This window comes from Pochonia chlamydosporia, chromosome 5 (assembly GCF_001653235.2).
Source record: "Pochonia chlamydosporia 170 chromosome 5, whole genome shotgun sequence".
Taxonomy (NCBI): Eukaryota; Fungi; Ascomycota; class Sordariomycetes; order Hypocreales; family Clavicipitaceae; genus Pochonia; species Pochonia chlamydosporia.
The window spans coordinates 1,464,628-1,480,180 of NC_035794.1; the positions used below are offsets into that span (position 1 = coordinate 1,464,628).

At 50.4% G+C, this 15,553-nt stretch overlaps 7 protein-coding genes across 7 annotated transcripts; 5 read left to right on the forward strand and 2 right to left on the reverse strand.

Annotated features, from left to right (window-relative positions):
- Positions 1–64: 64 nt before the first annotated feature.
- On the reverse strand, positions 65–1,731 carry VFPPC_05741 (GABA permease GabA; the record flags this gene model as incomplete). Its single annotated transcript, XM_018284886.1, has 2 exons — positions 65–944; positions 998–1,731. The coding sequence occupies 2 exons, from the start codon at positions 1,729–1,731 to the stop codon at positions 65–67; spliced, it is 1,614 nt and encodes a 537-aa protein (XP_018141790.1).
- Positions 1,732–3,028: 1,297 nt separating this feature from the next.
- VFPPC_05742 (C6 zinc finger domain-containing protein) lies at positions 3,029–4,246 on the forward strand (the record flags this gene model as incomplete). Its single annotated transcript, XM_018284887.1, has 1 exon — positions 3,029–4,246. One exon carries the CDS (start codon positions 3,029–3,031, stop codon positions 4,244–4,246), a length of 1,218 nt encoding a protein of 405 aa, XP_018141791.1.
- Positions 4,247–4,449: 203 nt separating this feature from the next.
- On the forward strand, positions 4,450–4,689 carry VFPPC_16219 (hypothetical protein; the record flags this gene model as incomplete). Its single annotated transcript, XM_018293972.2, has 1 exon — positions 4,450–4,689. One exon carries the CDS (start codon positions 4,450–4,452, stop codon positions 4,687–4,689), a length of 240 nt encoding a protein of 79 aa, XP_018141792.2.
- Positions 4,690–6,293: 1,604 nt separating this feature from the next.
- Positions 6,294–7,620, reverse strand: VFPPC_05745 (agmatinase; the record flags this gene model as incomplete). The annotated part of the gene is made up of 4 exons (XM_018284888.1): positions 6,294–6,877; positions 6,929–7,261; positions 7,315–7,441; positions 7,492–7,620. 4 exons carry the CDS (start codon positions 7,618–7,620, stop codon positions 6,294–6,296), a joined length of 1,173 nt encoding a protein of 390 aa, XP_018141793.1.
- An 856-nt stretch (positions 7,621–8,476) lies between these two features.
- VFPPC_05747 (amino acid transporter) lies at positions 8,477–9,994 on the forward strand (the record flags this gene model as incomplete). Its single annotated transcript, XM_018284890.1, has 1 exon — positions 8,477–9,994. The coding sequence occupies one exon, from the start codon at positions 8,477–8,479 to the stop codon at positions 9,992–9,994; it is 1,518 nt and encodes a 505-aa protein (XP_018141795.1).
- Positions 9,995–10,486: 492 nt separating this feature from the next.
- VFPPC_05748 (C6 transcription factor OefC) lies at positions 10,487–12,150 on the forward strand (the record flags this gene model as incomplete). The annotated part of the gene is made up of 2 exons (XM_018284891.1): positions 10,487–10,958; positions 11,015–12,150. 2 exons carry the CDS (start codon positions 10,487–10,489, stop codon positions 12,148–12,150), a joined length of 1,608 nt encoding a protein of 535 aa, XP_018141796.1.
- A 631-nt stretch (positions 12,151–12,781) lies between these two features.
- On the forward strand, positions 12,782–13,747 carry VFPPC_05749 (fumarylacetoacetate hydrolase protein; the record flags this gene model as incomplete). The annotated part of the gene is made up of 2 exons (XM_018284892.1): positions 12,782–13,326; positions 13,381–13,747. 2 exons carry the CDS (start codon positions 12,782–12,784, stop codon positions 13,745–13,747), a joined length of 912 nt encoding a protein of 303 aa, XP_018141797.1.
- Between the last annotated feature and the right edge of the window lie 1,806 nt (positions 13,748–15,553).

The following is a 15,553-nucleotide window of genomic DNA, read 5'->3' on the forward strand; positions in this document are numbered from 1 at the left end:
GCCTGAGCTTCACCAGCAGGAGTAGCATTGCCCGTGTTCGGCTAACGTAAACTCCGGCTGACACCTACTCGGCCTTCTCCTGACCACTCCCTTCCATCTCGCTCGTTACATCTTTATCAGTCAATTGGTCGACGCCAACCAGGACTGTACGGTGGTTATCGACGAGTTCAAGAGCAGGTGGCTGGTAGGACTTTCTAGCGCTCAGGATCCAATTGGAGCCGGCAATGACGACTATCACGCCAAAAGCAACGATACAATAGTTCATATTAACTGCGTCAGTCGGTCTCGTCGGGGGCCACACGAAGAGGACAGTTGTAAGCAATGCCCAGGCAACACCGGCAGCATTGCAAATATAGCCAACGGTGTTTGGTAGCTTAAAACTCCGGTTCTCAGGGAGCATGCGACGGCCGCGCAACATGTTAATGCCAGGGGGGATGGCGTATGTAATGGTGAAGCAGACAACCGCGGCGGAGATAATGGCGTTAAAGGCATTGGTAGAGCCAAGAAAGATAAGCCCAAGGACGACATCCCAAACGAAGCACCACAGCAGCCCGGCCACTGGAGCGCCAAAGGTTGGGCTAATGCGTTCAAAATGCTTGCTAAACGGCATACCGCCGTCGCGTGCTAAAGCGTAGGCTATGCGAGCGCTGGTGGCCATGTCGTCGATAGCGCACAGAACAAAAGAGAGAAGCGGAAACAACATCAGACAGATACTACCAGCTTTGCTTTGTGTGGCCTGGTAATATATCTCAAGAAGTGGCTGCGAGGCTGAGATGGCCGAAGGGACATCACTTATAACAGCGAGTACAGCAGCGATGTAGGCAAAGCCAGTGATGACCGCCATGACTATGGCGTATATCATGAGCCTCGGTCCTTGCCGCGTTGGGTTCGGCATCTCTTCGATCATATGTATAGTGGAGTCATACGCAGTCACTGAGAATGCTCTTAACGACTTTGTTAGCTTTGATGTTATTGGCAATCGACAGGTTCTACTCACCCCTGTAATAGACCAAGTTGCCAGGCCCAGCCATCCGGCCAGCCAGATTCGTTGATAAACCCTCCAAACACAAACTTGGCGCTCTGGAAGTCTGGAGCCGCACATGCCAGTATGGTAACCAAGCTAATTACGAAGCCTGCAAGAGTGAAGAACATGTTATACTTGTTCAAGTGGCTCAAGAAGCGGTTTGCAAGCAGGTTATAGCTGAAGGCAATAACATCAACCGCGATATATAGCAAGAGCCGTTGCCACGGCTTTTGAAGAAAGCCCGGATACATGAGCTCCGCGTAACTCATGATAATTCCGCTCACAAGTAAGCAATTGGCCGCAGCTAAGCATACCCACGCGGCAAGGTTGATCCAGCCGGTGACATAGCTGACTCCTCGTCTTGTTGACTTCCAGCTAGCTACTGCTGCCCAGTGATACTGTCCACCGGCGGTCGGATAAGCGGATAGAAACTCGGCGAGAGAAACACCACAGCACAGATTGAAGCCACCGGCGACGATGATGCCCCAAACGGCGCTGCTGGGCCCTCCGGAGGGCAGGGAAGCGTTGACGGTTGTGCCAATGGCACACCATGTGTTTACAATTGCGAATGCCATCCCGAGCATTGAGAGGTTAGAAAAGGCATTCCGGTCGAGGTTGGACTTGATGCCCATTAACTCAAGAGAGGCGTCGGCTTCGGTGGCATCTTTTGTCGGCCGATGCCGGATAGTGCCTCTGTTGTCTTCCATCTTTCTAGATCAGTTGGGTGGTTACCGGCTAATGAATGAGATTGACGGCAGGGATATCGAATTGAGAATATGGAGGATGAAAGCGAGACACCAGGGCTCGGACAGTCTTGCCAATATATCAGGACAACCATCGTTCTTTTAAGCGTCAGATGCTCGTCAATGAGCTCCACTACCCCGGAGTTCCTTGCGTCTGGATAGTTGGTCAAGTTCCATGCCGACTATCTGGTGGTGATGCGGGCAACAGCCAGGGAGGATATGATACTAAAACCAAAAGGGTAACCGATAGCAAAGGAAAACATTTGTGGGTCTGTCGATCTTCAACTGATGATCTGAATGGCAAGTCAAGAGCAATATTTTGGTGCGTGGACCGGATTATGAATCTCCCACTTGCGCCGCTTCTCTTTTCCACTTCGGGATTTCCTGGTTCTCGGTTCCCCGCGATTTTACATGAGCCATACTCCACTTGATCTGTCTGATATCAGATGCGGAGTGATTCAGCGGCATTAAGCAGTCCAATGTTTCCATCGAAGCCAAGGCGAATAACAAGGTCACGCAACGGATGTGCGGTATGCAAATGCAAGAGGGTATGGAGATTCGTCGCCGTTTCACCTTATTTTCTCGTACTTGGTGCTAACCCTGTCTTCTTTAGCTCAAATGTGATGAGGCCAGGCCAAGCTGCTCGCGTTGTGAGAGACTTGGCATTGCATGCCCAGGGTATGAGAAGCCGTTGAAATGGGCAGCATTGCCGAAAACCCCAGAAGGGATCTCAAAATCTCTTAGGAGACATGCATCGGGGACTTTTTCAAGAGGTGTCAGCGATTCGTTCAACAGCCTCCCCAACCCATCCATCTTTGATGTCTATAGCTCCGGCTTTTTAGAGGAATTCGCAAGTCCAATTGAAGCTGATGCTATAACTATACCGGAACAAAGTGCCTCGTCATTGGATTTCTCCTTCGAGGGGCTCTCGGAGTTTACAGAATCCCAGTTTGAGCAAATACCAGGAACAACAGCTTGCGTTACATACTCGGATGAAGTATGGCCGAATGCTTCTATAAGTACCGAAAAGTCCGTTTCCAATGTTCCAACATTCTCAGACCGTCCAACACATGTTCCAGAGTCACAACATGAACTGCCTCTAGCACGATCACTCCAGGACTACACATCAATTCTGGTAGAGTACTACTTCAAGGAAGTATGCGGGATGATGTCTTGCTACGACAGTTCGATGAACCCATACAGAACAACCATTTCCAACATTTGGTCCCGTTCTCAATCTCTCTACTACATTACCCAAAGTATGGCTGCGGCATGTCTCTCCGAGGTGTCGCCTAGCCTCACCTCTATCGGCCGCCAACTCCAGGACCAAGCAGCGTTATGCCTGTCGGTAGAAGCTCGAGGTCCTCAAGTAGAAACTTCGTCCCTGCTAGCATTGGTCATGCTCGGCATGAGTCGCAGCTGGCATGATCCCGAGAGCGTTGGACAACCTGAGTTCGAAATACTTGCCAAGCTCGTATCCTCTTCTGAGAGCTTTCAAACAAACCCGAACTTAGTTGATAAGCAAAGGAAAATCTTTTTCCACAACTCTCTTGTTTATTGGCAGATGTTGCTTGCATTTGTCACTGACCGAGAGCCCAGTCTTCCTGGCCTAGTGCCTAGTCAACCGCAACTAGTCCAACCCGATGGGTCGGAGTTGGCAGAGCCGCGCATGCCTCATCCCCAAACTGGGATTGGAATCGAAGTTCAGACACTAGTGGCGAAAGTTGGAAACCTCATTAGAAGAGAAAGGAAACGCATTCGGAATCGCCAGTTTGTGTCTCAAGGGGACATTGACCAAGCCAAAGCAGCTATTCTTGATGCTGAGCACCTATATTCTGAACTTTGCGCAATTCAACTGCCGGGAGAGAACGCCGTTATCGATTCCGGTGATGAGATGACTCCTACTGATCACCTGTTGAAGGTTGCCGAGGCTTATAGGTGCACAGGGCTACTACAGCTCTATCGGAACTTTCCTGATCTTCTCCCAGCACACGTGTCGTCGGACGCTTTAACAGATCAGTTCATCAACTCAAGTGCCTCAGAGAATACGTGTTCGGGAACGAATACTGGGTCACAAGATGCGTATCTGACATGCTTGGCCCTCCACATCCTCGATCTAGTACATGACATACCCGTGTCATCAAGAAGTCGATCCATCCAACCATTGTTGTTTGTGAGCATTTGCAGTGAGCTGTCACTTGGCCGTAGTGGTTGCTCGTTTACCACTTTACAAAGAGCACCCGTTGCAAGCATTGCCAGTAGTCGGCGGTTTAAAGATCCACTTACAGACCTTGAGATCTTGCGGTCAAGGAGGTTTGTTATCTCTCGTCTGTCCTCTTTCCAGAATATTCTGGCTGCGAAGCCCATTGGTCGCATGTTGCTGTTAGTTAAAGAGACTTGGAAATGCATGGAGGAGGGTCAGAACGTATACTGGATGGATGTCATGATGGAGAAGGGCTACGAAACTCTTATGGGCTGAACTGGATGCCGTAGAGTTGCCTACTTTGAGCCATTGTTTCTTTTGGGGTTTCCTCATTACCTATGGATCACATAGTCGTAATCGACAATAGCATTTGTCAGATTCAATGTCCTTTTTGGTATCAAATACATTGCTGCTTGTGCTATTGTATACATAATATTTCTCATGTCTCATAATTCGTCTCGTTTTCAATGGTAGTCTCCATGCCTCCGCGATCCCTCGCTATGTCTCCGTCGATGATGCCTGTCATCTCTATCCCTATGGCCATCATCTCTCTGTCTCTCTCTGTGCCTCTCTCCCTGCCTCCCCCTGTCCGACGGCTCTCTTTTCTTCTTCTCCGTTTCATTCATGGCCACTTGTACACCCTTCCTCACGACTTCCTGCCTCACACTATTCGGGTGCTTCTGCCCCAGAAACCCATCTACAAGCGCCGATCCAAGTGACGCAACCGCAACTTTGGCACCCTTTGCCCCCTTCCATGCACCAGGGTCACCACGGCTATCTAGCGCTGCAGACAGACCAGTTGATACGGCGGTCATGGCACACGTTCGAACCACAGGATGCTGCCACCATTGGGATGCTGAGTTCCCTCGCTGCCTGTTTTTTGGTGTCGATGTAGATTGACTTCTTGGCAGTCTGCTTCCCTCGCGGGGCATTTTATCATGACGACTTGGTGGATATCGACTGTGCGGTGAGCCTCTATCGCTCATTCTGTCGTGCGAATATGGTCGGGACCTCCTGCGTCTTGGTTCATCGTAATGAGGGGGTGCCCTCCTCGCATATGCATCATCGTGAAAGTCGGATCTGTACGGTGAATGATATCGTTCTCGCCCACGGCCGCGAACCGGCTCAGCTCGCTGAGAAGGCCATGTCTCGCTGCGAGGGTACGCTGGCTCGTAGGGCGGAGGACGCGGCACTCGGTCGGTATATATGCTGCTCGCTCGAGGAGAGTAATCTCTTGGATGATAGTAGCCGCCGTCTAAATTGCTTGGCCCCCGGGAATATTGCGGAGGAGGTCCACTATGACGCCGGCGCCGAGACGACATGGGTGGCAAATCTGGTGTTGTGCTCGGAATATATGTTCCTGAAAAGATGTAAGCCTAGCCGGCTTGGCAGGACTCTTATGTGAAGTGTTCAGGATGAGTTTGGAGGTTAGTTATGCGGTCATTCCTTCGCGGCGACCATGTTCACTTTTTATTTGAGTCCCAGACCAGGGTAAATTGTGTGAACAATGTTTAGGAATGAGGAGAAGCACGACGCCTGTCCAAAGGGTGCTCGCCACGATTGTTGGGGTGACGATCGGCGCACGATGACATGCCCTGTTTTTGGGCAAGCCACGGTATGCACGAGGTACGTCATGGCAGGACCCTGCCTTTTGATGGGCCGGGGGTTGCATCGACGATGTTTTGTGTTCATCTCCATTTTCCTGCTTTTGTTTGTAATGCGTGGTGGTTTTGGCGGTGTGTGTTAATGGAAGTTGATGTCATTTCCCCCTTCTTCGACAAAGCATTGAAACTGGTGAGGAGGCGACGATTACGATTGAAGCCTTTATCCTGCCATGAGAAGCTGTATTAACAATTGCCACTTGGTGTAAAGGACTAATCCTGCAGCTAGATCTGGTTGCAGTATACTTTCTCGAGCACTTGTCTCACGTTGCCTTCGTGGTGTGAAATTGCCTCGATCGGCGCGGCCCGATCACCCATGTTACTCACTCGCAGTGGACAAGACTGAAAATGTCTACCTTGGCTCTGAGGTGGCTTCCGATATAAGCGTTGTCTATGATGACTTCCCAGTAAACGCGTCCATTCCCACGTTCCCATCCAGAATGCCCAGCACCCCAACAACTTTGACAACTCACCAAATACTCAAGCGCGGTTCCTTCACCTCAAACTCAAGGGATTCGTCGTAATGATTCAGTTTGTTATAAATAGACAATATGTGCATTTAGAATGAATCATTCAATATGTCTTGCCCTCATATGCTCATACTGCTCAAAATAAAGCACCACCCATACTCCATATAATGCTAATCCACTCCCCTCGCCCACTTACAACTCATCCTTGACATCTCCCGACGTTTCCTTAGCCCCATCCTTCAACCCCCTCTTAACAATAGAGCTCAAAATCTCATAAACAACCTGCGCCGCAGCCAGGGCAGTCTCCTCGCCTCGCCCCTGATACGCGGGACTAACCTCCACAACATCAGCACCAACAATATTCAGACCTTCAATTCCACGAAGAATCTTGATAAACTCTCTGGTCGTCCAACCACCGGGCTCGGGAGTTCCAGTACCAGGTGCGAAAGCAGGATCAAGCACGTCAATATCAACAGAGAGGTACACGGGGTCCTCTGTTCCCAACACTGACATAATGCCGTCAATGATGCCCTTGGTGCCGATCTCGTCAATCTCATCGGCGGCGAATCGAACCCAGTTCTGCGCGGAATCGGACTCGTTGTCAGTCCAGTCGGTGCCGCTTAGTCGCGTACGCAAACCAGCATGGACAGACTGTCCGGTAGATGCGTTTGACAAAAGTCCTTCCTGGTTAGCCATCCAGAACATGGAGCCGTGAGTGAAGTGTGTTGAGCCCCAGGCTGATGGGTACGAGGCGGGATCCCAAGTATCAAGGTGAGCTGGGTATTGTCAGCGTCGCCCACATCTCATTCTCAAAAGAAGAAACATACCATCGAAGTGAAGTACACGAACTGGCTTGCCGTAAATCTCATTCAACGACCTCAACGCGGGAAGTGCCAGGCTGTGATCGCCACCCAGCGTGATGAGCTTCGGCTTACCATGGCTCAACGAGCTTACTGGTCGGCCCCTTCCAAGAGCCTTGAACGCCTGCGTCATCTGCTCCTGAGCAATAGCATTGTCAAACGGCGTGATGGGAATGTCTCCGCAGTCAATAATCTTGGCCCAGTTTTGATAGGGATTGATGTTGGCGCGAGGATTGAACGCCCGCAGTGAGGTCTGGCGAGCAGAAGCCTGTCTGATGGCCCTTGGTCCAAAGCGAGCGCCTTACAAAATTGTAAGCAGATGAACTTTCATGTATATAGTTGAAAGTGCTTACCTGGTCTGAAAGAAACGGCAGTGTCAAAAGGAGCGCCGATGATTGCAATATCGTACTTCTCCTGAGGCGTAGTAAGACACTTGACGTAGTCTAAGTGAGCGAATGACCCGATGCCATTGAACGACCACTATAGCCAGTAAGTAACTTGGTAATTTAACGGCTTGTTTCGCTGCGCACCTCGTGTCCCCATTTTGCCTCCAACTCAGCCAGTTCCTCTTTACTCCATTCCTTGCCGTCGTCATGACCGCCGCAAGCGTACCCTGCGCCAACAAAGGCCAACAGATGCAGCAATGATACGAACTTCATTTTTTGGGCTTTAGATAACACTCGCTTTGACAATGCTGATAATTCGAGATAAGACGAGAATCAGTAGTGTTTGTTTTTGCCGCTCGTATTATATAAGGTCGTTTCTATCTCTGTTTTCTGCTTCTGTTTCGGGGTCCGCGCATCTCCACATTCTCCACATTCGGCGTCAACGGCGGGAATGAGAAGTGCATGAACTGCTTCCGCACACAACCGAAATCGGCCAAGTACCAGACCCCATACTACGGTCCTGCGGTCACCGGGAATATGGTACGTTGATGTATTTCTTGGCTTATCGTCAGTAGTAAGGTTCGCTTGTTTGAGGTTTATCTTGGCTCTCCATGTTCGTGTAATCCGCACCTGGGACTTGTCCGCTGCTCCAGGCATTCTTCGCCGAGGCAATCCAACCCTTGCTCCATGACTGTCAAAGATGGGGTCTCGGGTTTAGACCTGGTTCATTATTGCCACATGGCTCGGCTGTTGGACACACCTTGACACCAGAGCGACGGCGCTGGTAGTTCCAGGCGTTCATGTACCGATAGGAATCAGCAGCCACACGACGCTAACCACGCACACTTCCGGATGCTTCCTTTGTCTGCTTGTCATGTCTGGTTTGCAATCTTCAATGTTCGGGGTAATGAATGTTCCCCAGATGCTTAATACCCCGGAAACCCTCTCCGCAGCAAGTTGTTAAATAGGATGGTTGTCGCAGTCTTCTGTTCCTTCACTCACTTCTGGCCAGGACAGGTGCTAGCCACAACTGTCGTTCAACTTCTCTCTCCTCTTCTTTCCTCTCTGCAAACCCTTGTCTCAAATACTGCCTCTACAGTAAGGAAGAGAAAGCAGGCCATACTTCATCATGGCAGACAAGCGCGATGCCCCGGACTCCGCGTCCGTCGCGCAGTCCCACGTGGAAGACAAGACCAAGCTCGCACCCCGAGAAGAGCACCTCGAGAAACGATTCACCCTGCTATCCGTCATTGCTTTCGGCTTCACAACCATGAACTCATGGGTGGCATTCGCCTCTGGTGTTGCCGTTCCTCTCGCTTGCGGCGGTGGCCCGGGTCTCATCTACGGCCTCATCGCTGCCGGAGTCATCATGGCCACCATCAACGTTGGCTTTGCCGAGCTCGCATCTGCATTTCCCTCAGCCGGTGGCCAATACCACATCGTCTATATGACTTTCTCGCCCTCTACGCGCCGAGTTGCCGCCTTCTTCACAGGCTGGATCTCCATCATTTACATCATGGCAGCAACGGCGTCCTGTAACTTTTTCGTTGCTAGCTCTATTCTCGACGTTGTCAGTCTGTGGAACGAGGGTTACGAAATACAAGCATGGCATACATACCTGCTGCATATTCTGTTGTGCATCATTGCGTTTGTCACGACATCTCGTTTCCCTACCGCCATTGGTAGACTGGGAGTGACGATTCTTGCGCTTTCGATTGTCGGATTTGTGGCCTCGCTGGTCACACTTCTTGCCGTCAAGGATACCAAACAGTCAACCGACTTTGTGTTTACCGATTACCGAAATGTCAGCGGATGGCCAGATGGATGGGCCATCTTCATCGGCATAACCGGGTGTCTTTGGGCATACAGTGGTGTTGATGCCGCGACTCACGTTTCGGAAGAAGTACCCAACCCGAGTCGAAACGTTCCCATTGCCATCATCACCACCATGGTTCTGGGCATCGTCACCGTTCTTGTCTGGAACATTGCGCTCATGTTCGTAGTTACGGATTTGCAAGCCCTGATTGAGTCTGGGGTCCCTATCTTGGAGGTTTACAATCAAGCTCTCAACTCGAAAGTTGCAACTACAATATGGGCAGTCTACTACATGGTCATGTTCTACGACATTGTCCTCAACCTCTTCATCTTTGCTGGCCGAACTATCTGGTCTCTCTCCCGAGACGGCGGTGTTCCATACTCCAACTACATCTCTCACTTGAACTGGGCGAGTCCTGTTCGTGCCACTGCCGTCATGCTCGTCTTGCAAGTCATCATTGGCGTTCTTTACGTGGCTTCCACAACTGCATACAGCAGTTTCATCAACCTCACACTCTTCGCACTCAACATCACCGTGGCTCTCCCACAAGCTGCACTGTTGGTACGAGGTCGTGGAATTCTTCCCGAGCGAGCCTTTTCTCTAGGCAAATTTGGCTATGCCATCAACGCAGTTGCCACCGCATTTGTCATTTTCTTCTCCGTTACGTTTTGCTTCCCGACGGGCTATCCCGTCACGGCCGGCTCTATGAACTACCTGATTGTCGTCATGGCTGTAGGGTTGGTAGTCACAACCGCAGCATGGGCTTTCAAACTGCGCAAGACATTTACGGGTCCTCGGTTGGAGAGTTACGCAGACGAAACGGAGTATTAGATAAAAACATCATGTCCCAGTTTTTTGAAGTTGTAAACTAGATAGCACAGCCAGTTTCACTTACCAATATTACATTTATTTTACCAATATTAAACTCATCATTCATTCTCCGCGAAATGTCAAACATCGTCTCCACAATCCCCCAAAATGCCCACGTTTCTTCCCCACGCCATTATTCTACAATCATCCATGACTCGCTCAGCCTCATACCAGTTCAACCAATAACGACCCAATCTTTATCTTCAACAAGGCGCTAGCAGTGATAACAAGTCCCGTGCCGCCGTTGACGCTGTGCATGAACTCATTCTGCCCTCTGTTCTCCGCTAATTTACAACTTGACTTTCCAGTCTCTTTAGAAGCATCGCATTTTCGCCCAACCCACTCGGTGAGTCGGTCCTTTGAAACATAATCCGTGGGTACGAAAAAGTCCGACAATTCCACACCGGTATCGCTGGCCGCCATTGACGCCGCTCGAGTTTAAGTCAGGTCGCGATGCCGACTCTTGCTGTCTCGCCAGAAGCGGCGGCTCCTGGACCACAACGCAAGACGACCAAGAAAGGCGGTTATACGCGACAACGACGAGGGTGCTTGACGTGTCGGCTGCGCAAGAAGAAATGCGACCAGGGGTTACCGGTTTGCGGGCACTGCTCGCGACTTAACCTTGTTTGCAAGCATGAAAAGCCGCGACAATTGTCGAGTTCTTGGGGCGAGGATGTCGTGGAAGAGACGAATGCATCAGCGGCAACTCCTGGTTGGGGAGGTAGTAACACTGCTTTTGCACAGGGAAACCATGTTTCTGAGGTGTTGAGATTGGCCAAAGTTTCTGAGCCGTTGGATCTTGTGCGTCCCGATGATGCCGTTGGGCAGGATTTGAGTGCCAGCCGGAGGGCAATGATGCGGTACTATACGTCTACACTTGCTATTATGTTGTCGGCGACTGCAGAAAACAACTGCTTCTTGTCAGGTCAGTAGCTAACTGGTTGTCCTCGTTTATCCTGTTTTACATCTAACTGGCAATAGTCTTACTGCCAATGGCATTCGACTGTCCTACTCTGCTTGATGCTATGGCCGCCTGGTCATCCGCCCATCTTGCCCTTCGAGACTCCAGTTTTCACGACGCTTCACTCCAACATCGCGGACGGGTACTTGCGAATCTGAGCGCCGCCCTGCAAGACGGCAGCTTATCTGGGGAAATGTGCCTGGCCGTTGCCATGTCCATGTGCTCCATGGAGACTATATCAGAAGCAACAAGCGGTTCCTGGGCTCACCACCTCTCCGGCGCAGCCGCCGCACTACAATCTAAAAGTTCAGATATGCAGGTTGGACTCTTGCGATCATCGAGTTCTATTTTGAGCCAAGACTGGCTGAAGACTGTGGAAGGGAAGTGGCTGGTGAGGAACTTTGCATACCACGACATCCTCATGAGTGTGTCGCTGGACAGAAGGCCATTCATCACAGGCGATTACTGGATGTCCGCAGACGACGCCATGGCAGATCCATACTTTGCATTTGCGTCCAAAATCATGCTGTCAACATCCGAGATCAGCGTCCTGAACGCCGACTGCGCGGATCACAAGGCATCACTAAGCGGTGGCACAGCCTCAGAAGAAGGAACCTCCTCGCTCCTTTTCGAAGGTCTCCCCCTAGACTCTACCTACGACACACTTCTGCAAAGAGCCCATGATATCGCGACCGACCTTCGAGAGTGGAAATGTCCCGCCGCCTCCGCCGACACCCCCCTCGCCTTTCTGAGCGAAACATACCGAAGCGCTGGCCTGATATACCTCGACCGCGTTGTGCGGAAATACTTCCCCCAGCATGCGGCTACTGTACTACCGGAGGGTATTTGGGTTTACGTCGAGTCCGTATGCGACGTGGCGCAGAAAGTTCCCGAAGGTTCTTTGGCAGAGTGCTCGTTGTTGTTTCCGCTGTTCATTGCTGGTGGCGAGGCGGAGGATGCTACACACGTTGAACGGATTAGGAACAGGTTGTGTACTATGAATAAGTGGAGGAGGTTTCGGAACGTGGATGCTTGTAGGGAGGTTCTGGAGGATGTTTGGACACAGCGTGAGGAATGGAGACGGGGGATGAGGACAGAGAGGGTGGATTGGAGGGATGTTGTCCGCCGGAGAGGGTGGCAACTGGCTTTGTCGTAGTGATGGCGTATATGGGTTATGAAAATACTATGAGTGTAATGATGGCAGGGTAATGAATGTTCATGATTGTTTTGGTTAGGTGTGTACGTAGTTCATGCGGACAATATTGTGGTTCGGTGAATGCAAGAAACAGTGAAACGGGGATCTCAAGCTCTGGGTCCCGGCATCGGATGAATCTCGGCTGAGTTCAATGTTTTTGTTTGCCGGATTGCTATGACTTGAATGTTTAATTACCGGAAAACTATGCGCCGGGACGGCAAACTACGTGGATCACTGTCGATGAGGCCAGCTCAGGAACCAACCATATCTCGGCTATGATTCACACCAAGTCCTTCGAACCAGACGTTTGATAAGGTGGCCTTGAAGATGTGAGCGTTGGTAGATTCTGTCTTGAGGCTAATCTTCTCGGCTATCTACGCCATCTCAGTTTCCCGGTCCTTCGTGCCAAGCGCGCTGTCTTGGCACCGCTGATGGAGTTGCACGTTACACAATGCAGTTTCAGGCTGGAAAACAAGAGTGAAACTGTTCATCGCCTTGCCCCCCCTTGTTAATTGCCTTCAACCGTTCACTGAACGATCAAACCATTCCCTGCCCCATACATTGACAACCGTCTCGTCGACTGACCGCCAGCATGAGGTATCTGCGCAAAGGAGACAAGATACTGGGATCCAATGGTGAAACCTACGGCGAAATAAATGACTCGGGAAAACATGGCACGCTCTTCCAGGTGCTTAGCCGCTATGAACCGCCGGGGGACGATCCCTTGAAGAAAGACCTGCCATTTCAACCCCCATCATATCGAGACCTCATGCTCTCCGAAGAGCACTACTACAATGCAGCACAAGGCATGGCTCAACTGTACTACCCGCTTGCCAGCAAAATCGGCCAGCTATATTCAGCAATTACGGGCTGGAAGTTCCCTGGCTTTCATCCTTCTGCCCTCTGGTACCAGCAGCCTATTTTCTATCAGTCCAACCATCTAGCTATATACGCAGACGGCGCGCCGATACACTGCCCTGCATACTGCGACTACCTCGACGTGGAATTGGAACTGGGCGTAATTCTGGGCAAGCAGATATTCAACGCAAGCGTAGACGAAGCCACGGCTGCGATTGCTGGCTTTTGCGTTCTCAACGACTTTAGTGCTCGGAATGTTCAAATGGCCGAGATGTCAAGGTACTAGCACAATACGTAAATGACGATGCAGAGAGAAAGCTAATAAGCTCTTAGTGGTTTTGGGCCGCAACATTCCAAGTCCTTCGCCAACAGCATATCATCTACGGTGGTAAGCGTAGATGAGATCTTTCCCAAGATAGGAGAGCTAACTGGCCGCGTCATCTTGAATGGAAAGGTGGTTCAAGAGTGCAAGCCGGGCAAGTGGCAGTTTACTATTGGTGAAGCGATTTCTCATATTTCAAAGGGCACACGTTTGTATCCAGGGGAACTCATTGGATCGGGAACGTGGCCGCTAGGTACGGGGATTGAGTTGGCGAGATTTCGGTTGCAGGTTGGAGATAGTGTTCGGCTTGAGATTGACGGAATTGGAAGCGTGAGTAACAATATCGTAGGGGAGGAGTACTTTGATACGAGTGCGTAGGAATGTTGGATCAGGAAACGCTACGTACCCGGCAATGACTAGAGCGTCAGCTTTCTGCCTATGCTTGCCAATTTTCAGCTTAAGGTTGGATTTAGGACCCTCTTGCAATCAATTGGTAATTTCTTGACCCGTAAGAGTGCAGCCTAGCGGAACCTCACAAAAACCTGTGCTGAGTGACACATGTCCCACCGCATGCAATCACAAGGCGCGTTACGATGCATCCCGAGGTACAGCAGTGACGACGCTTCCTTTGACTGACGCTTCTATCGATAACATAGGGCTATTGCTATCCTTTCGAGTTTCAAATTAATTAAGTTGAAGATATTATATCATGATGGAAACAGTACCCACGGTGGCCTCGGGTTCCGACTAGACCACAATGTAATCGTGTGCAAGTGTATAAAAGCCCAGAAGCAGCTCGTCAAACATAGATCAATTTGATAACAAGCTTCAACGAAAGTTTAAATCGTATAAATCATGCTGAATATTCTCCGACTCGCTACCGTGTCTGCCCTTTTGGTGTCGACCGTCTTGGCTATGCCGGCGCCGGCGAAAGGGAAAGGCAGCATCTGCTTTGATGACTTTGACTGCATCCTCGTATGTACCACAACTTTGCACCTCATCCCCTTGTGGTCTGGTTAGTGCGTCCATTGCTTCTAGCAGATGGAACGACCAGTTGCCCGAGATAGTCGAATAATGCTACGGTTGTGGGTTCGTCTGCTAATACGGCGAAACAGGCAGGTGGTCATTGTGTCAAGAACAAGACTACACCTCTGGGGGGACTTCTCGGGTGAGTAGATGACTTATTTCCTGCTACACGGTATAAAAGTTGTCAGGCAAATGTGCTAACTGTCATTCTAGTTACTGTCAACCAAAGGGAACGTAAACCAGAGCATGGTGGCAGATGGTGCAAATGGGAGTGAAAGGCTTAGAGTATAGCAAGGTTTGGGCGTGAATAGACTACAAACTGCATAGTCAATGCCTAAATAAAGCACAAGTTTCTTCAATTCCGGTTCTGATACAACAATTACCTGCTGCGAGATCACGGCAATATTTATTGAAGAATGAAAGACCCGGATTAGGAACCAGTGAGATGATGTCGACGCATCCCATTCCCACCGCCGCACGCTCGGATCTGAGACTGTAATAGTCGAGACGGAATATGCCACATGGCATTCGCCCGATAGGTTCATCTGAAACTACTACCATTTCAGTGTTTGTCTCTCATACACATTTGATGGTACGCTGGCTGCTTCTCCCTTCACTCCAGTGCGGCTTGGTACATGGTCATCCTGGTTTGCAAATAAGAATCTGCGAACGCAGACTGTGTCAGGGGTTAATTGCACAAAACACTCCCCGGCTGAAAAAAACATCATTCGGGCCCCTGCGCTGTTGGTACGTATTTTATATTTTCTTCTGGCTTTGCAGTCAGAAGCAGAGACATGCTCTTCCCGACACCGTCCCAGGACTACTCCGTACTACTCCTCATAGTCTGCATACAGCCCCTTCTCCTCGCTACAAATCTCCCTAATTATCTTCTTAATCTCGCCGGAAGACTTAATAGTCATGCACACCCTCTTTGTTTATATCTCGACACAGTTTCCCGTTGGATACCTAGTCACCCCTTCCAATCGCGCCTGGATACCACCGGCATTGCAACCCACCTACAAGCCCGCGCCAGTTGATCTTGTCATAAGCACCATGGAATCCGATACAAAGAATTGAGCAGGTAGTTTTGGCATTTCTTCGATGAAAGACCGTTCGTCTTGCCATCGTATTTGACCATAGCCCTCACAGCCTTCCCAG